The following is a 21,623-nucleotide window of genomic DNA, read 5'->3' on the forward strand; positions in this document are numbered from 1 at the left end:
CTCTAGGATCCTAATGGGAGTCCACATAGGATGTCCCCTACAAGGGTACATTCCATAACCATTGAATCCAATTAATGTTAAAATTTAGATCCAATCCAAATAACACCTCAGATTCATATTGGATCCAAATGCCAATTTTAGATCCAAAACCGAAGTCTAAGATCTAAAACCACCCAAACTCGTTTAGTCTTCGTATTTTAACTTTTTCAATTATTCTTAAAATATTCCTTATAACTTGAGACAAAAGTTCATAATTAATCAAAATTAAGAAAACCAAAAAAATCAAGAAAATTAAGAATTCACCATAATAGTCATAAATGCACCAATAATTCATCATTTACTCATTTTAATTATCAAGAAAAAAATCTCAGGTTTTACATCCTACCCCCCTTAAAAAGAATGTTGTCCCTGAAATTCAATATAAGCGAGACTTTAAAAAAATGGGGATATTTCTCCCGCATACTAGCTTGAGGCTCCTAAATGCACTCTTTGATACCATGATGCCGCCACCGTACTTTTACCAAGGGAATTGTCTTTATCCTCAATACCTGCTCTTTCTGATCAACGATCGTTATGGGACTCTCTTCAACGGTCAAATCTTCTCTGATGCTCACATCCTCGTATTGGATCACGTGAGAGGGATCCGAAACATAGACACATGAAAGACATCATATATCTGTGAGTACTGACGAGGTAACGCTACATGATATGCAGCCCCACCTATCCGCTCTAGAATCTTAAATGGTCTGACGTATCTGGAACTCAATGTCCCTTTTTTCCCGAACCGAAACACACTTTTGGTAGGAGACAATCTGACAAACATGAAATCTCTCACTGCAAAAGTGAGCTCCTTGCATCGTCTGTTTGCGTAACTCTTTTGTCGACTCTGGGGCCGTACGAAATCTGTCGTGAATCCTCTGAACCTGCTCGGTATAATGCTGTAAAATGATAGGTGACTCCACTGCACGCTCACCAACCTCATCCTAGTAGTCTGGAGATCGACAAGGTTGCCCATAAAGAGCCTCGTATGGAGCCATCCCAATATTTACGTGATAACTATTGTTATATGCAAACTCGACTTGTACTAGATGTGTGTTCCAATCACCCTTCCAATCGAGAACGCAAGCTTGTAACATGTCTTCAAGGGTTTAAATCGTGTGCTTCGACTGTCCATCTGTCTGGAGATGGAAAGTTATACTAAACTTCAGCTTCGTACCCAAAGCTTTCTACAACTGCCCCCAAAAACGAGAAGTGAAACAAGGGTCTCGATCAGATATAATCAATAATAGAATACCATCTAAATGAACTATCTCTCAAACATACAACTCTCCTAGGTTGTCTAATGTCTGACTGATCTAGGTCGGTAAAAAGTGTGTCAATTTGGTGAGTCTATCGACAATCACCCAAATCGCAGTGTTGACGTCGAGTCTTGGGTAAACCTACAACAAAATGCATCATGATCTCCTTCCATTTCTACTGTAGGATCTCCAACAACTGCATCGTACCACCGAGTCTTTGATGTTTGATCTTGACCTATTGGCAAGTCAAACATCTCGAGACAAACCTTGCGAAAAGAAATAATAATAAGGTTATATAAATTCATAAAATATATTATAAAGTTATTCAAAATATACTAAAACTACCTACCTCGTAATCTCCTGCTTCATTCCATTTCACCAATACCTCCTTCGTAAGTCCTTAAACATCTTAGTACTACCCGGATGTATGGTATACTTGGCTCTATGAGCCTCTTCCAACAACTTTTTCTTTAATTTGGGATCGTTGGAAACCTAAATACGCACTTTTATACATATACTCCCATCTTCTTTCTGCTTAAAAGATGAATGCTCCAACCGAGCAAGAGCCTGCAATCTCTCACACTGAGGGTCTTCCTTTTGGGCTTCAACGATCCAAGCAATAAGATCAGACTGAATGGTCACACTGGATAACTAAATAACCCCTACATCAACTGCAAAGGGCTGCCAAGCCATAAAATCTTCCAACAATTTCCACCATGCTCCCAACAAACTGGTCGAAATGTCTTTTACCTTCCTACTAAATGCATCAGTTACCACGTTGTCCTTCCCTGGACGGTAAGAGATAGCAAAATCGTAGTCCTTGATGAACTCCAGCCATCTTTGTTGCCTCATATTGAGTTGCTTCTGTGAGAACAAGTATTTTAAACTCTTATGATCTGAGAATACCTCAAACTTCTCTCTGTATAAATAGTGACATCATATCTTCAATGCGAAGATAACTGCAGACAATTGTAGATTGTGGATGGGGTAATTCCTCTCATGAATCTTTAGCTGACGAGACGCGTACGCAATAACCTTCTCATACTACATAAGAACACATCATAAGCCAATACCTAAGGCATCGGTGTAGACCACAAAACCTCCACTGCCAGATGGTAGAGCCAAAACTGGGGCTGACATGAGCTTCCTCTTCAGAGTCTAAAATCTCTCATCACACTTGGCGTCTCACTCAAACTTAGTCCCCTTCCTTAGAAGCTTTGCCATCAGCATAGTTATCTGTGAGAAGTCTTAGATAAAACGTCTATAATAGCTCACTAATCCAAGAAAACTATGTATGTCACAGACGTTCTTTGGTTGCTCCCAATATAAGACTGTATTTACCTTCAAAATCATCCAAAGTTATTCAGCGAAACATAAAATTTACAAATACATTACATTGAGACAATGGTTAGAAAGACTCAATTACCTTAGCAGGGTCTACGGCAACACCATCCTTCGAGATCACATGACTCATGAACATAACCTCCTCGAGCCAAAACTCACACTTAAAGAACTTGGTATGCAGTTGGTACTCTTTGAGTGTACTGAGTATAATCCTCAAGTGATCTCGATATTTTTTCCTGCTCTCATAATATACCAAAATATCATCTATAAAGACAATAACGAAGGAATTAAGGTAGGGATGAAACACTCGATTCATCAGATCCATGAATGTGGCTGGGGCATTCGTAAGCCCGAATGGCATCACCACAAACTTGTAGTATCCATATCTCATCTGAAAAGTGGTCTTCTATATATCATCATCCTTCACTTGAAGTTGATGGTAACCAAAACAGATATCGATCTTCGAAAATATCTTCACTCTGCGCAACTGGTCGAACAAATCCTCGATTCTAGGCAATGGATACTTATTCTTAATGGTAGCTTGGTTGAGCAAGCGGTAGTCTATGCACAACATCGTCAAACCATCTTTCTTCTTAACGAATAAAATTTTGTGCTCCCCAAGGCAAAACACTTGGCCTAACAAATTTGTGATCCACCAACTCCTGCAACTGTTTCTTCTGTTCTTTGAGCTTAACTGGCACCATACAAAAAGGTGCTTTGAAAATTGGCATTGTCTCGAGCAACAAATCAATATCAAACTCCACCTCTCTAATTGGCGAAAGTCTCGGTAGGTCTTCAGAAAAAAGTGTTTGGAAACTCCTTGACTATCTCAAAGTCTTCTATCAATGAAACGTCAGACTCTGTCTCAACCACACTGACCAAAAATGTGGTGTGTCCTATGTCCAAACATCTATGAGCCTTCACTACAAAGATGATACGACTACACAAGGTAGGTCAGGATATCCTGAACACAATCTCTAGGACATCGAGTCTCAAAATCATAACTTTTTCATCTCAACACAAAATACTGACATAATGCTTGAATAATCAGTCAATTCCCAATATGACATCATAATCCTTCATATCGAGTAGGATTAGGTTGGCAGGTAAGACTTGCCCCTACAACTCTATACTAACATCCTGAATATGAGAAACACACAAAGAAGTATTCTCAATTGGGATACAAACATCGAGAGAAAAAATAAGTGGTTCTATAGGCAATCTCAACTGGTTAGCACAATATACTGAGATAAAAGAATGAGTAGACCCACTGTTGAAAAGAACTAAAGTGGCTTGTCTGGACACACAAATCGTACATTAGACCAGATCATTCGGCTACAACTGATCGGTTGTGGTTGCGTACACACGTCCTGGCAACCAGTTTTGCTGGTGAACCTGCTGCTGTTGCAGCTGTCGCTAGGGCTAAGTCCTCCCAGACTGTTGTCGTCCCTCACCACCCTACTTCCTGTAGCAGTCTCGAGCAAAGTGACCTCTCCTGCCATAGTCGTAGAAGACGGTGGTCTCATTAGGGCACGTCGGTTCACTATGCACTCTACTGCACTTCTGACACCTTTGCCTGAATCTCTGTTGCGGCGGTTGCTAATGACCACCTCCTACCTGTTGCTTTTGCCTCTTGGCAGGAGGAATAAACTTTTTTCAACCTACATGATATTGTCTGGGATGATCATTGGTCTTATTAGGTTGTTGTTGCTTGGACGGTTCCTGCTTTCCTTTCTCTCACTCTGCTGACAAGCGCATCAGTGAAGGTCACGGTCATGTTGGTCATGAGCCGATACCTAAGTCTGTCCTTCAAACCTCTAACGAACTTAGTCACTCTAGACTCATCATCAGTAAATAGCATGGGGTAGTATCTCTCCAAACTCCTAAATTTGGTAGTGTAGTCTACCAAACTCATACTTTCCTGCTCGAGTTCTAAAAACTTTTGCTACTTCCTGATCCTGGTGTGGTGGGGGAAGTAGGTCTCCAAGAATGCTCCTCAAAAAATCTCCCATGGAATATTGGCGACTCCTACAAAACACACAGTGCTTGTAGTATCTCACAACTTTTTGGCATTGCCCTTCAAGCGGTAGGTACCAAAATTTATCTGTCTATCGTCGGGGATAGGCAGAACTTAGAAAGTTTGCTCGATTTCCTCGAGCCAATTCTCCGCAGCTTCATGATCAGCTTTCCCCACAAACATAGGTGGTTCCAAGTTAAAGAACTTCTTGTAGGTCATTGGCCCTGGGTTCGGATTTTGATGTACTACCTGCACAAGAGGAACTCGACAGTTTTGGTTCTGTGCCAGTGTCTGAATGGCCTGACCAATGTTCTGAAGGATGTCCATGACAAAACCCCTCTGTGTCTGTCACTCATCGTTGGAGTTGGTCTCATTGGAAACATTTTCACCGGAAGTATTCCCACGACAAGCCATCTGCTATAAATTAACTATAACTTAGCTACATTGCAAAATATTAAATTTAAACATTGTTCATTTTATATTATTCTCATAATATCCATAATTTTAAATATTTCTCTATGCAAACACCCAGTCTTAATGAAACATACTTACAGCGAGATACTGAATTGCTAGACGGTTATGTACCAATGATTTTTGATCCCAAGCTCTAATGCCAACTTTAACAGCCCGATAGATTTCAACCCAAAAATACAAGAAATTTTTTTTTCAAAGTTATTACATTGTTGATTTTTTATTTTTTTTAATATGTAATAATGCAACGGTCTCACCAATGGACACGTTCCAACTGTACCAAGTATTAGACGGCCTCACCTGAGCACAAGCGCGAGTATGTCTTAGCCTCCTAGTACTAGATTCATTACGCAACCACCGTTAATGAATCTGATTGAACCATTATATAAAAAAATTTATTAATTTAAGTATTCCATCATTGGCATGGCCTTAACCGAAATAATCTCTAAGGAGTCAACCTACATATGCACCGACATTTAATAGCTCTTTAAAACAAAGTTTGAGAATAAAGTGTCCAAATGACAAAATCTTAAGTTATTTATGTGAACAAACACAGCAAAAAATATTGATTTTAAAATCAATTTAATAAACTAAATTTTTTGTTAAATCTCCCATACACATTATATTTTAAAAACATTGTCATTCAATCACCCATAAGAGAAATTAATTGAAATATGAAATAGTCTCATTAAATATTAAACAATTCAAGCCATTGTTCAAAAATAAACAATTAAATAGTCAATGAATATCGAATTAAAAGGACAAGTAGCCCTTGGGATCTCGAAAAACATCAGCCCGCACAGCCTCCTCCAACATCCTTCTCTCGCTCCACATATTACCTGAAAAATATTTTATTTTGAAAGTATGAGACTTTGAAAAGTCTCAATAAGTTTCACACAACTAATGTAAGATACAATACATAAAGTATAATAAACATCAATCACCCAAGAATTGCATTCAACATCTAATAGTCAGATAAACAATTTTACAGGAAGTTCATGCATTCATGATTCTAAAAATATGTACAAGTATAATATAACAATTTCAAGCATACATAACTACATTCTAAATGAAATCAAGATATTTAATAATATGCATGAATCCACATAATCATATGAACATGAATAAAAGTACAGAAAAATAAAGTGAGTAAATATTTTATGTTTCACTTGATTACCAAAAGCTTATCGGGTATGTGTAGGAGCAGGACAAAATAGACTAAACTACTTGGGTATTTATTATGCTATATATTTTAATTTTTTTAGTAGTTGACTGAATCATCTCCTGCAGGAGTGGAGTCAGATTGTGAGAAGTAGCGGCGTGCTTAGAGAGAATCTACTTGAGGGCATAGTTTCATGCTATAATGATGATCATGATCACTCACATCTGCAAAAGTTCTAGGGACATACCCACCTAGGATATAAGAGACAATCCTAGTCTCCCTAAATTCTTTGAGCTTGGGGACCGTCGAAGCATTGCCTCTCGAAGCATAATAAGAACGAAAAGGCCAAGAGAGTTTTATATCACCTACCCTCTTTAAGGTAGACCACCATCCATATTACACCTTCATTAAGTCAAGCATGAATTCAGATATTAAACAAGCTAAACATGCTGAACATAATCATATAAATAGAAATACTCTCTTTTGGAAAGAACCAAAAATACTTAATTTACAAAACAATCAAGATTTGGTAATATCTTTTAATTACAACTAGCATGGATTCAAACTTAGATCTTTCTAAGTGTGTAGTCCTTTGTTTATAATTCAATGAGGTCTATTAACACTGATTATATGTAGTATATATCAGAAAAACATTAAAACCACAAGATTCAAACACGTTACAAATTAATTACTAGCACAAATCATAAGGAAAATTTAGATCCTTGATGACCCATTTTTACAAAATCTGTCAGAAATAACAGTTTGCATATAAAATCACCATATTTGTACTATGCTTGTATGTACATGTCAAGAATACAACCCAATAAACTAAACTAAAAAATAATGAGTACAAAATTAATTAAAAATTATTTACAAAACCCTGTTTCGATAGAGTTTCAATCCAAAATCTGTAAACTGCAAGATTTTTATCAGATTAATATTTTTCTTGGAATTTATATAAAAAGTTTATGACAAAACACTTTTTACACGGTATCTTATTATATGTTAGACTTCACCTAAAATGTTTATAAAACATTCATAGTAGTTTTGCTTGGGCGTTTATACCTTTCATCAGAGTTAGGTCAAAATAGTCCTGTATCTAGAGCCAGAAACTAAAGCTCTATTAGAATTGATGTTTCTCTCTTAATACGAATCCAAATCAGGTAAAACAAGATTTTAAAATCAAGACCAAGATGTGTAGATTAATCCAGTATTTTTATTTGGATTTTTCACACTGATATTCAATAAGTTATCAATTTATTTTCGAAACTGGTTAGGGATGATTTATCAGTCATCAAAAACTTAGGTTTCTCAAAAAACGTTTTTGTTAAAATTCTTCTTGAGAGCATAAAACCTTTGAAATCTAAATATTTTAGACTTAATCTGATATAATATGGGTTAACTTATGAATATCACCAACAATAATCAAGTTATGACTGAATCTAACATGAACCAACAAAGAAACCCTATTTAAGCATGCTTTTCAAAATTATTTTTATGAAAAAACTCATGATTCATCTTTTGCGAATCCAAATAACAATTTTTTTCATAAACAAAAATGTGTATAACAAGTCCAGACATGTAGATATACTTTTAAAAATAAATATGATTCGTATATGCATGGTTAATGTACGTGAAAAGCATCTGTTATGTAAATCTTACCTGAAAATTTGATAGATCCTTAAGACAAGAAGAAATCAGGTAATTTAATCTCTACACCACCACAACGACTGAAGTTTGTGCAAGTTTAATAGTTGCACACACTACTCCAGACCTCCTAGACGTTTTTAGGAGAAGAGAAAAAAAAAGAACAAAAAGAGAAAAGAGGAGAGAGAGAGAGATAGAAAATTTAAAAAAAAAAATGAGAGGGGTGTATGAGAGGGGGTATAAATAGCCCTCTTCACAAATCCCTAACCTATTTGATGTAAGACTCTCCTCTCCAAAATTGTATGGAGGGGGAGATGAGTCATTTCTAGAATTAAAACCACCTTCTAAACTCCTACCTCTTTAGTTATTTGATTTTTCTCAAATTTTATTTAATTAAGATTATTAGGTTTGACTAAACAACAACTAACCCTTAACAATTCTAATTAATATTAACTCTTCAAGAGGTGTGGGACGTCCCACCCTCTTTAAACTCTTAATTAGTGATTTAATTAAAAATCTTAATTATCACTTTTATTTATTTATTTATTTGTCTAAATTAAAACTAGATATTATTTTAATTCATATAGACTCCAGGATCTAAATGGGGGCCCACATAAGACGTCCCCTATGAGGGTCCATTCCATAACCATTGGATCCAATTAATGTTAAAAATTGGATTCAATACAAATAACACCTCAGGTCCATATTGGATCCAAATGCCGATTTTAGATCCAGAACCGAAGTCTAAGATCTAAAACTACCCAAACTCATTTAGTCTAAGAACAGAAATTAATTGAAATTAAGAAAACCAAAAAAATCAAGAAAATCAAGAATTCACCATAATAGTCATAATTGCACCAATAATTTATCATTTATTCATTTTAATTATCAAGAAAAAGTCTCAAGTTTTACAACATTGCTTCTTCGACTAGGCAACTTTGGGGCACATGGATAAAGGTATCGTACTTGGAAAACCAGTCTACCACCACCAAAATACAGGCCATGCAATATACCTTAGGCAGGCCCGTTATGAAGTCCATGGAGAAACTCTGCAATGGACGTTTAGGAACAATGAGAGGATCCAACAAGCCTCCCGGCTTTCTCTGCTCCATTTTGTCCTCCTGACACACTAATCATGTCTTCACATAGTGTGCCACATCTTCCCCTATATTCGTCAGGTAGTAGTTGCATGACACTAAAGCCAATGTCTGATCTTGGCTTGGATGTCTAACCCATTGGGTGTTGTGCATCTCTCACAACAACTTCTTTCGTAGGCCACTCGAATAAGACACGTATACCATATCCACTTGGCATACAATACCCCTTCTTAGACCTAAAATCGGTGACAAGTGGCCTCCTGCACAAGCTGCATTAACTAACTAGTCGTCGGGTCACTGATAGTCGTCTCCCTTATGTGTTATAGCAAATCTCCTGCAACATGCACGACTGCGTTCAAGTACGCCACACAACTTAGTGCATCAGCGTTTGCCTTGCCTGTCATGTGCACTATATTAAAATCAAACTCGGCCAAAAAATCCTGTCATCGAGCCTACTTTAGTGTGATCCTTTTTTGTGTAGCAAAGTAACTATTTGCCACATTATCTACCTGCACCACAAAGGGTTTACCCAGCAAGTAGTGTTACCATAGCCCCAAGCAATACACTCCCGTGGTCATCTTTTTCTTATGGACTGTGTAGCACCGCTCAGCATCGTTTAAGCCACTGGGTGTGCTTCCTGCATCAACACCACACCCAATGCCACATCTGACGCATTTGTTTCAACCTCAAAGGCTCCTAAAAAATCTGGCAAATTAAGCATTAGCTCCTCCATTAGTGCTTTCTTAAGGGATTGGAAGGCCTTCTCACATTGTTTCGACCACTTCCATGTGTGTCCTTTATTAACAGGTCTCTGAGGGGAGCAACAATCCTTGAATACCAGCTCACAAACCACCTATAATAGTTCGCCAAGCCCAAAAAGGACTGTGGGTCCGTGACTTTGGCAAGTGCAAGCCACTCCGCAACAGCCTGAACCTTGCATGAGTCCATCTCCACGTAGCCACCACTCACAAAGTGCCCCAAAAATGGCACTTTCGCCTATCCAAATATATACTTTTTTGGCTTCATGAATAATTGATGCTCCCTCAACTTTTAAAACACCAACCTCAGATGTTGGACATGCTCTTCCAATTACTTGCTATAAATGACAATGTCATCTAAATACACCATCATGAAGTCATCTATGTTGGGGCAAAATACATTTTTCATTAGATTGCAGAACGTTGTCGAAGCATTGGTTAGCCCAAACAACATTACCCAAAACTCATACAAGCCATATTGCGTGATGCAAGCAGTCTTAGTCTCATCTCCTTTTGCAATGTGAACCTAGTAATACCCAGATCACAAATCCAACTTGGTAAAGACGGTTGATGTTTTCAATCGATCAAACAAGTCCTCAATACGAGGCAAGGGATACTTATTTTTTACTGTTAACTTATTTAACATTCTATAATCCATGCACATGCGAAGACTTCCATCCTTGCGTTGAAACAGCACCGGGGCACCATACAGGGCTTTGAACGGTTGAACAAACCCAACCTTCAACAACTCATCCAACTATTTCTAAAGTTCTGCCAATTAGAGAGAGGCCATACCATATGGAGCTTGTGTCGAGGGATGTGTGCTTGAGACCAATTCGATGGCGTAATCCATATCATGCCGTAGAGGCAACTCCTTGGTCATCTCCATAGGCAACACATCCTTATACTCTTCCAACACCTCGTGCACCACATCAGGCACCAAACCCTGCACATTTTCTTCCTTGACCTCCCGCAAAATTACAAGGTAAGACTCCTTCCCTTTCTGCAATCTATCCTTCAGTGAGGATGCACACAGAACATGCTTTCTGCTGCGGGCGATCTTTGGCAAGATAGGGTCTTTTGCATATAAAGCAACCAGAGAAGGAGGTAGACTTCTCACTGCCTTCCTTCTTTACCTCCACTTGATGCTTCTAAACGAGCTTTCGTGAAGCCTGTGGGGACTTATCCCTTGCCTTCTAGATGTCACTACCACCCTCCGACCAAAAGTCAAGGCATTTGCTGCAACCAAGGCTACAGTCAAATTGCTCACTTTCTGCCATTGAAGCTCCGATTGTGCCCACGTTTGCAACCCGCTCATGAAATTGAAGAGCTTGTCTTTGTCAATCATGTTCTTCACATCAAGCATCAGTGTCGAGAATTGCTTCACATATTCTCACACAGACTTCGTACCACCAACTGGACCACTTTCCACATAAGCCCACCACCACATAGCATCAACATGGAGATACATGTTGGCCAGTGTCACTTGGTCACCAACAAGGGTGTTCGCAACCTTGAAGTACATCTCTATATCCCACAAGAAGTTATCAAGGTCCTTGGCACTTTGTGTGCTATTGAACGCCTTTGGTTCCAGGATCTTTACCTTTTGTTCATTTCCAATCATGCTCCCAAATCGCTCAACCAGTTGCTGATTCTAAGCCTCAAGGCCACTCGCTCGAGTCATAACAAGGTTGATGCTTTGCACAACTGTCACAAGTTGTGCGTCCAGTGTAGACAGACTCTCCTCTACACGTGTTATTCGGTCTCGCAGGTCCGTCATTCCTGCCATGGCAACTGAACCTGGCTCTGGTACCAACTGTCAGACATGCAACTTTATCACACTTCAAGTGTGCACTGTGTGCGGCCTAGACTCCCCGAACCCAAGGGAAGCTAGCAACCTTACAACTAATGGACTTCAAAGGGACACGCATGCAAGTCTCTGCCTTGCAATTTGCTACTGTGTCAGAACTCAAGTCACGCACACACCTTGCACACAACTTGGCCAAAGAACTCACAGCCTGTTTTTATCTTATTGCTTAGCACTGAAAATGAACACAACATATCCTACACTCTGTCCACGCAAGGACTTACATGCATTTCCACAAGTCCTTGAACGAGCCTATCATCCTGGAATCAAGCCTTATGAAAATAACAAATAAAACGGACAGCTACGCTTCCATTCCAAGCAACCATTGCCCATGAGGAACTCTCAGTTCACAATGGTCGATCAAGTTCATAAATACCACATAACATGATATGCCCGCAGTAGGGGTATTTTTATGATCACCCCTTTACGACAGAAGCGCTACAAGCTGAGATGTTGAATTACTGACCAACACTTGGTGCAATGTTCCAGCTACTTCCCACTTCTATTGAATAAACGAGCACATCCAAACACCCCCTTAATGGTATGGCAAACAAGTGCAAAAATTCAAAATGCATGTGAACGTGCGCATGTGTGTGTGTGTGTGTGTGTGTGAGAGAGAGAGAGAGAGAGAGCATAACAAAAAAACAGTGTTCCATCATTTCTGGATCAAAAAACAGAAATCATTGGGACATTTTACAGTACAAGGAGTGAATAGTTCATGGAAGACAAGCGGGAAAAAGGTGAAATGAAGGGGCACTTTGCCTAGTTGTAACCGCAAAAGCAGGCACTCAAGCTAAAGTTACGGCTGCAAAAAGGGACATGCAGGACATGATATATACATTTTCTGAAACGCCATCCAGTCAGCTTCTAGCCATGAGAACCCTGGGATCCAACAGATTAGCACAAGGTCAACATTATTCACTTGTTTTTTAATTAATTTTTAGGGCAGATAAGACAATACAATAGAAGGTAAGGATACAGCCGTTTCATAAAATACAAAGAGTAATTAGAAAATGACTATATACTTTCTGAAATAAAGATGAGAAATGAAAACAAATTGGATAAAAAAAAAGATATGTGCTAATCTGAGGTTGTACTCGGTGAGCATTAGACCACTAAACAATACCAAGAATATTTTATGTGCAACTTTTGTGAAAAATAATATCTACATGCTAACAGATGCGCTTAACAGTAAATAACCAAAGAGCATCATCTTATGACTTAGTATGACTCTTTGTACAGTGTTATATTTTCTCCACTTTTTACTTTAATTATGGTATGCAAATGCAGAATTAGACAAGTTTTTGATAATCAATATTGATCTCCCTGTCTTTCTTTAGGACTGAAACTATATTTTAATTCTTTGCCATTTCAATCTTTGAAATTATTTTATTAAATATGACTATATTCCAAGCAAGATTGGTTACTTCTGCTGCATTTAGAGGACCAAGATTTCTTCTAATCACTGCTGACAGTAACAAATTGGACATTCTTTACTTCATCAGAAGTTTGATTAATTCAAATCTCTTGCTACAACTGCTCAATGGTAATTTTCAGAATTTTATATGCACGTAACTTCTACTAGGGCATACATTAACCACATAAATTGAACAAAAACTTACCCAAATTATGTTTGATTATGATCAGTTTGTAGCGAGCACTGTTGTCTACATATTGTCATCTGACTCCAACTTATACCGACATGTTCTAACAGCAATAGCAAGTCAATAGAGCTGATGGAAGAAATTTTGAAAACGAGAATGTGTCTCACATACAAAAGAAGCACTGTTGGGTTATACCTTTCTCACATAATCAACACCTGTCTACAAAACAGCAGCTGAATGAAGGCATCTTCTTCCTACAGACTTTGAATTAGTAATCTGCCAACCAACCCCTTCTCTAAAATACTCTACCTACAATTATGATTTAATATAAGAGTTAGAAATGAGATTGTTAAATTAATAAGGCAATGAATAATAGAATGTTACAGTATCTGCTATCTCTTTGGCTTCATTCTTAAACCCTCCAATAATATGCACAGAATCACCAAGGGTCACAGCTGAAGCACATCCTCTGCAACTATTCATTGGATCAGCAACCACCCAGGAGCCAAGGCGAGGATCAAACATTTCAACACTTGATAAAAAAATTGTTCCATCATAACCGCCTAATGCATACCTGAAAAAATTGTTTACTGGATGCTTCTAAAACTAACAAAATATTAACAAGAGGTTTTGACAATAGAAAATATCACTATCAGAAATAAAAAATGAAAATTACTTACAGTCTTTCATTCAACACTACTAAGGAAAGACAACCTCTTCTTGAAGACATACAATCAAGCCTTGCCCAGGAAACTTCTCTAGGGTCATATCTTTCAGCTGATCTGCAACAAATTTGCACACAAGGCCATTTGCAGAATACATATTCAGGATATGAGGTTTCTAAAATAATAGACATTTCATGTATGGTTGTTGTGAATTACATGAAAAAGTGCCAATACTGATATCTCTAAGCAATCTGATTCATTTGATATAGCAATTTAAGTCTGTTTCTCTTGCAAAGATCCTAAGCTATCCAAAATATTTGTTACATCAGACCATCACCCATGTCATGAACCCAGAATAAATACCCAGTAAGCTAACCAATTGTTAAATATATGTGTACATGTTCACATATATATAACACACACACACACACACACACACACACACACACACACACACATATATATATATATATATATATATACGCGTGTGTGTGTCTTCTTTTGTAATAAGTAATACCCTAGGGTTATTTTTGTAATTCTGCATGTGTAATAGGTCCTGCCCATTAAGGGCAGATTTGATATTTTTTATTAATTTTATTTTTATTTTTGTCTTTTCTTTTTTATGTAAGGGCATTGTAAAACCCACGTAAAAAAAATATTTATCGGGCACGCGTCGGGTCAGGACCCGACCCAGGCCCGCCCTCGTTGGGATTTTAAAACCCGACGCAGGGTGAGGGCAAAACCCTCCCCTGTGCGCCGCTCCACCCCCTCGGCAGGATAAGGAAACCCCTTGAGGGTTTCCCCGGATCTCGCCCCTCCCCGAGCTCTTTAAGAGAGTTGCGGGAGGGGAGGATCGATGCACCGCCCCCCCCCCCCCCCCCTTCTCGTTCCCTACGGGCGACAGCCTCACCGGCAACCCCGATCGCACCTCCCTCTCGAGCCCCCCCCCCCCCCCCCGTGCCCTGTGCACGACAGCACCGCCGACGCCTCCTCCCCTCTGATCCGATCGCTGCCGCCACTGCCACCATCGTCGTCGATCCTCTCCCAGGTGGCGGGTTCTTGTCAGACCTCGCCGCAGCCAACCCGAGCCCTTTCGCCGGCGTCCCAACCTCGCAACCCTCGTCTCTCTCTCGTTGTGATTTCCGGCAACCCCCCATCATGTGTTGGTTCCTTCTCTGGCAGGCCACCGGTGACTACCATCCCCTCTCGTTCATCACTGTTACCGCTGCCTTCTCGACGACCCTCAGGTAAACCGATCTCTCTCCCTCTCTTATTCCCTCGCTTTGCTCCCCTCTCTCTTGGATCTATCCGGGGACAACGTCGCCGATCTCCTTGCACCCCCCGACCCCTGCTCCTTCTCCTTGGGTTCTCACCCTCGACCCTGCGCAACTCGCCAAAGCCGACACAGGGCCGACTATACCGAGCCCTCCCTTGGTTCCCCTGGTTTTAATCGGAAGGCCCGCAGGGGGGGCGACCTCCCTGCCGTCTCTTCCACACACCCCCCCCCCCCCCCCCGCCGCCTTTACCTTTTTTGTTGTCGAGCAGGGGCCTTACCCTTGCCGATGTGCTTTTTCGGCAGGGGAGTATATGGTCTAAGACCAGGTATACCTCTAGGGCGGAAATTCCTTGTTAGGTCGTATATCTCTCAGACCGAGCGATCCGACGTGGATCTTGTGTTTTTGCTTACCATAAAAAGTTATGGTGAGCTGTAATGATCTTCTGAGATTGTTTGTGATAGCCAACTATGAATTCATAGTTTCGGCTTTCTGTTTTAGCATGATTACATGCAGGACTCAGGTGTGAGGATCAGATCGTTAGCGATTTGAGTTAGTGATACTGTTTTGGACCTTTTACGGAATGGTGGGATTTTCTGAGAAAGTATGACGCCTTAGTGAGTCATAACCGGTGACAGGTGGCCGCGTAAGGCCTTGATAGATGGAAATAGTTTAAGGTTGTTCAGGACAAAGCGTTTGTTAGAAGTCGTGAGAGCGACAAACGATGTCCTGATACTGATTCAATGTAGAGACCTCGTTCTAGGAACGAGAACAAGCTAGTTGCATGGTGGTTCATGTTAAAACTGCTTGGGTTGGCAGTTCTATCGTGAATAGAGAGAAGGAGGAGTGGGAAGAGAGGAAAGAGGAGAGGGGATTTCCTTGGGATCGGCAGCCACTTCAATTTCAGCGTGCTGCACTAAAACATCATTAATATAGAATAGGTTTACAATAATATTTTACAATGGCAAGATTGCCCCTGGTTAGTAATGTATAATACATTATACATTATAACGTGAACCTATTCTATATGGATATGGATCCAGTACTGGATCCATATCCAATCTATATTCTAATACCCTCCCTCAAGTTGTACATGGGATTGAACCATGTGCAACTTGTTCTTCAGATACCAAAAGCGGTTACTTGTGAGACCTTTTGTGAACATATCAGCAACTTGGTCTTCTGAAGGCACATAGACCGGTTCAATCTCTTTGTCTGCTATCTTTTGTCTGATAAAATGTTGGTCAATCTCAATATGTTTGGTCCGACCATGATGAACAGGATTGAAAGCAATTTGTACAGCACTTCTATTATCACACATGAGGGTTGAACTTGAGATACTCTCTCCCATTTTTGTAAGGAGATGCCTAACCCAGGTTACTTCTGCTGTGGTAGCTGCCATAGATCTATATTCTGCCTCTGTGCTAGACCTTGCCACAGCTTTCTGTTTTCTGCTACTCCATGAGATAAGATTGCTGCCAATGAAAACACAGTATCCTGAAACCGACCTTCTTTCATCTGGGTCTCCTGCCCAGTCTGCATCTGTATAGGCCAATATGTCATGTTTCGGTGTTGCCCATGAAGATTGAGCATATTTGAGTCCATCACTCACCATGCCTTTTAGATATCGGAGAATACGCTTGACGGCATCCATATGACCAGTCTTTGGTTGATACATAAACTGAGATACTTGATTTACAAAATATACAATATCTGGTCTAGTAAAAGTAAGATACTGTAACATGCCCACTAAACTGCGATACTTGGTTGCATCAGGATACAACTCGCCATCACAAATGCTGAGTTTTTGATTGACAACACTGGGTGTAGGCACAGGTTTGCAATCTGTCATTCCTGCTTTGGCCAAAAGATCAAGAGTGTATTTGTGTTGAGTTAATGACATTTCTCCATCCTGTCTATCCACCTCTACACCAAGAAAATACCTTAGCTTTCCAAGATCTTTCATCTTAAATCACATACTCAGCAAAACTTTAATTTGTTGAATACGCTCTGGAGCATTACCAGTGACCACTATATCATCAACATATATAAGTAAGAAAACTACAGTGGTTCCATCCCTGTATATGAATAAAGAATGGTCTAGTTGGGAACGAATAAAACTGTGGTTCTGAATCTCTGAGGAGAAGCTTTCAAACCATGACCGGGAGGCTTGCTTTAAATCATACAATGCTCTGGTTAATTTACATACATATGCTTTTGGGTCTCCCTCTGCATAACCTTGAGGTTGCTCCATATAGACCTCTTCTTTTAAGTCCCCATGAAGAAATGCATTTTTGACATCAAGCTGACTAAGGCTCCACCCATGCTCAATGGCCAGGCCGAGGATAATGCGAATGGTTCCCATTTTCACTACTGGACTGAAGGTCTCATCGTAATCTTCACCATATTCTTGGGTGAACCCTTTGGCAACAAGACGTGCCTTGTATCGTTCAATGCTCCCATCCGGTTTATATTTAATCTTATACACCCATTTTGAGCCAACAACATTTTTATCGGGGGGACGACCAACTATCTCCCATGTTCGACACTCATGAAGTGCCTCTATTTCCTTATTCATCGCCTCAATCCATTTGTCAGATTGAACAGCTTGACAAAATCCAAGTGGTTCTTCATGTTTTTCAACCTTGGATAGGAAAATCTGAAAATCCATAGAGAAGTTATCGTAACTTACCCATTTTTCAATTGGATGCCTTATCCTGCTTGATTTTCTTGGTGCCTCCACATTATTGGGGAATGTCATGTGTTCTCCAACAGGTGCATCTGTTTGCGCTTTGGGTCTTCTTGTGTAGACATTCCCTTTGTATATCTGACATTCTGTTTCCGACACCTTATCTGAAACCGTCTCATCATGTATGTTTTCAGGAGCCAAAGTGGTACATTCAGCAGCATGTGAGATAAGTTCAGCACTGAGCCATGGATTATACCAATTATCAGCCATATCACCATGTTCACGACCATAGTTGGCTTTATTTTCTGGAAAGCTATTTTCATCAAAGACAACTTTTCTGGAAATTTTGATCTTCTTATTGATAGGGTCATAACACCTGTACCCTTTGTGTTCATCTGCATAACCTACAGATTGGCATATAGAGGCTTTATCCTGAAATTTGTTTCTCATGGATTTGTCAACATGTACATAACATGTGCATCCAAAAACTCGTAACTCATCATAATTAGGCTGTATACCAAAGAGAACATAATAGGGAGACTGGTTTTCAAGGATAGGCATAGGAAGACGATTTATCACATGAGTGGCAGTATGAAAAGCTTATGTCCAAAGGTTGATGGGCAAATTACAACCATGCATCATACTCATTGCACTCTCCACAATATGTCTGTGTTTACGTTCAGCAATTCCATTTTGTTGTGGAGTATACGGGCAAGAAACTCTATGATGTATCCCATTATCTTGGAGGAAGTCTAAAAACTCTTTAGAGGAATACTCACCACCTCCATCACATTGGAGAATTTGAATATTTTGGGAGAATTGATTTTTAACATAGGCATGAAAGTGACGAAAAATAAGAAAAACCTCTGATTTGTGTTTCATGAAGAATATCCAGGTAAAACGAGAGAAATTGTCAATAAAGGATACATAATATTTACTTCCAGAAGAAGAAGCATTGGGACCTGGACCCCAAACATCAGAACATATTACCTCAAAAGGAATAGAAGATCTTTTATTTATTTGATGAAAAGGAAGTACATGACTCTTGCAAACTTGACAATTGGAACACATTTTATTCTTTAATGAAAATGAAACAGACTCTGAAAGAAAACCATTGGACACTAACTTTTCAATAAAGACTTGACTATAATGACCAAGACGAGAATGCCAGACTTGGGCTTCAAGACACTGGAGGTTGGATCTTCATTGAAGACATACATGTTTCCACGTCGCTCTCCTTTAGCGAACATCTCCTTCGTTTGAAGATCCTTGACAAAGACAGAAGTAGGAGTAAATTCCACAAATGAATTGGTAGAGTCAACAAGTTTAGATACAAAGACAATGTTTTTCTTTATATTTGGTGCATGAACGACATCAGATAAAGAAATAGATGACTCAGACAAAGGAATAAGGACATTGCCTATGTTTAAAATAGGGTGGTGAGTCCCATCTCCAGTTACAATATTAGATTTTCCAGAATAGGGAACTAAAGTAGAGAATTTACCTGCATTGCCAGTAACATGAGTCGCTACCCCGGAGTCAACATACCATATTCCATCATCATTCTGTTTCAAGTTCAAGTTGGTCATTGCAGATAAGAGAAGATCCTTAGCATCATCACTGACCCGAAAGGTACCTGCAGTTCCTGGTGTAGCAATATTTCTATTGTTTTGCGTTTTGTTTCGATTCTGCGGGTTGAACCAACAGTTGGCTTTGATGTGACCCCGTTTATTACACTGATAGCATGTGGGAACATTCCTTGAAAAACTGGCTGTGGAATTTGGTGTGGGTAGTAATCCGCGTCCACCCTGGATGGCAATTCCCTTGCCTCTGCCACGTCCTCCTCGTGCTCGATCAACTATCATTCCTGTGGCAAGAACCTCATGCGTAGATGATTGTCTAGCTGAGGTATCAGACATGCACTTCAGAGTCATTTCGTATTGAAGCAGTTTGGCGCGTAATTCCTCAAAACTGAGTAATGTAGGTAAGCACAATAAGGAGGTCACAAGGACATGATATTTTGATCCCAAGGCATTCAATGTTTGTTGCACATTTTCTTTATCTGATACTGGATATCCAACCATGGCTAACTGGTCCGTAATGCTTTTAACTTGATTTAAGAATTCAATAATGCTCATTGCACCCTTTCTTAACATCTGAAATTCGCGTTTGAGAAACAGTACTTTAGCCTCAGATATCTGAGAATATGTCTGAGCTAAAACCTCCCACAAAACTTTGGATGTGCAATCATCAGGAATGAAAATCAATATCTCTTGAGATAATGTGGAAGTGATGTATGCAACAAGGGCCTGATCGTGCTTCATCCAAGAAACAAATGCAGGATTGCGAATAGTATTCGGCAATCCTCCATCTTCTTTGGTTTCGGTTATAATAAATTTTGGAGGTATAGGCAGGGTTACCGGAAGCGCCTAGCTAAAAGGGGAAGCGCGCTTCGGAAGCGCGAAACGTCGCGCTTCCGAAGCGCGGGGGGAAGCGTCCCCCTTTTTTGGGAAGTGTGTTTCCCTTTAATGGGGGACGCGTTTCCCTTTAATGGGGGACGCGCTTCCCTTTAATGGGAAGTGCGCTTCCCATCACGCTTCCCCCTCGCTTCCCCCACGCTTCCTCCTCGCTTCCCCCACGCTTCCCCCTTGCTTCCCCTGTTTTTTCAATTTTTTTGTATTTTTTATTTTTTATTTTTATTTTTTTTGCTTCCCCCTCGCTTCCGAGACGCTTCCTAGGTCGTTTCCGAGACGCTTCCTAGGTCGCTTCCGAGACACTTCCCGAATCGGTCCTAAGTGGTCCCACGCTTCCCCGCTTCCTAAAATTTTGAGAGTGCCTCGCTTCCCGCTCCCGCTTCCTGTATCGCTTCCCGCTCCCGCTTCCTCAACTGGCAACCATGGGTATAGGAGTAGATCCATCCAAGTGACCTGAAAGGTCTTGATTACGAATAAAAGGAGCAATTTGCCTTTTCCAAGTCAGGTAGTTGTTGGTAGTCAATTTTTCTGAAACTAACTGTCCAAGGAAGTTGGAAGAAAGACCCGAATTGCCTGAAGTATCCATTGGTAGCTGGTTGACAACAAGAAGATACGGCTTGCCTGAAGTATTAGTGACTGAAACTGAAATGAAAACTCTAGTGGCTGAAGCAACAAAACGACAGAGCAATTCAAGATAAAAGGTTAAGTAGAAGAGAATAAAGCAGTCGTGACAAAACAGTTTTCAGACCAGCAGTAACGTGATGTTCAGAATTGATGGAGAAGAAAAACAGAAAATAACCTTGTGGGAAAGAAACAGTTTTCAGGCGATGAATGGGAATGAAGCTGAAAGGAATCTCAGCGAAGTAAAAAAGAAGAAACAGTTGATAAAAAAATATATTTCAGTAGTAGAAGGAAGAGAGCAAAAGACTCGCTGAAAAGGGAGAAAGAAAAAAAAAACAGGCGTGACCTGTTTCAAACTCGGCTGAAGGGGATGAGGAGCAGAAGACTCGGCTGAAGAGGTGACCTGTTTGAAACTCGACTGAAGAGGAGGAACTCGGCTATTCTGAAGAGGAGGAACTCGGCTGTTCTGAAGATGAGGAAGAGGAGACTCACCTCGTCTGTGAACTCGACTGAAGGTTAGGCACGGTAGGTCGTGAAGTAGGAAAAGGCTCGGCTGAAGGCTTGGCACTTTCACGATCGCTGATGAGGGAAAAGACTCGGCTGAAGGCTTGGCCTTTTCACGATCGCTGATGAGG

At 40.0% G+C, this 21,623-nt stretch overlaps 1 protein-coding gene across 2 annotated transcripts in view; it reads right to left on the bottom strand.

The window, feature by feature from the left end:
• Positions 1–12,305: 12,305 nt before the first annotated feature.
• LOC149821108 (uncharacterized) overlaps positions 12,306–21,623 on the bottom strand; it is a 57,936-nt gene continuing 48,618 nt past the window's right edge. The window contains exons 9-13 of one of the 2 annotated variants that reach the window (XR_016426444.1): positions 13,946–14,047; positions 13,650–13,839; positions 13,461–13,574; positions 13,284–13,368; positions 12,306–12,543 (exon numbers count right to left, since the gene is read on the bottom strand). Coding sequence is in view for 1 of the 2 variants with exons in the window: in XM_089982417.1 (XP_089838543.1) it covers positions 13,485–13,574; positions 13,650–13,839; positions 13,946–14,047 (382 nt within the window). In the remaining variant the exon portion in view is untranslated. The remainder of the gene's footprint in view (positions 12,544–13,283; positions 13,369–13,460; positions 13,575–13,649; positions 13,840–13,945; positions 14,048–21,623) is intronic. The other variant, XM_089982417.1, reaches the window with a different exon arrangement.

The sequence above is a fragment of the Nuphar pumila genome, chromosome 12 (genome assembly GCF_984573655.1).
Source record: "Nuphar pumila chromosome 12, dmNupPumi1.hap1.1, whole genome shotgun sequence".
NCBI classification, from domain to species: domain Eukaryota; kingdom Viridiplantae; phylum Streptophyta; class Magnoliopsida; order Nymphaeales; family Nymphaeaceae; genus Nuphar; species Nuphar pumila.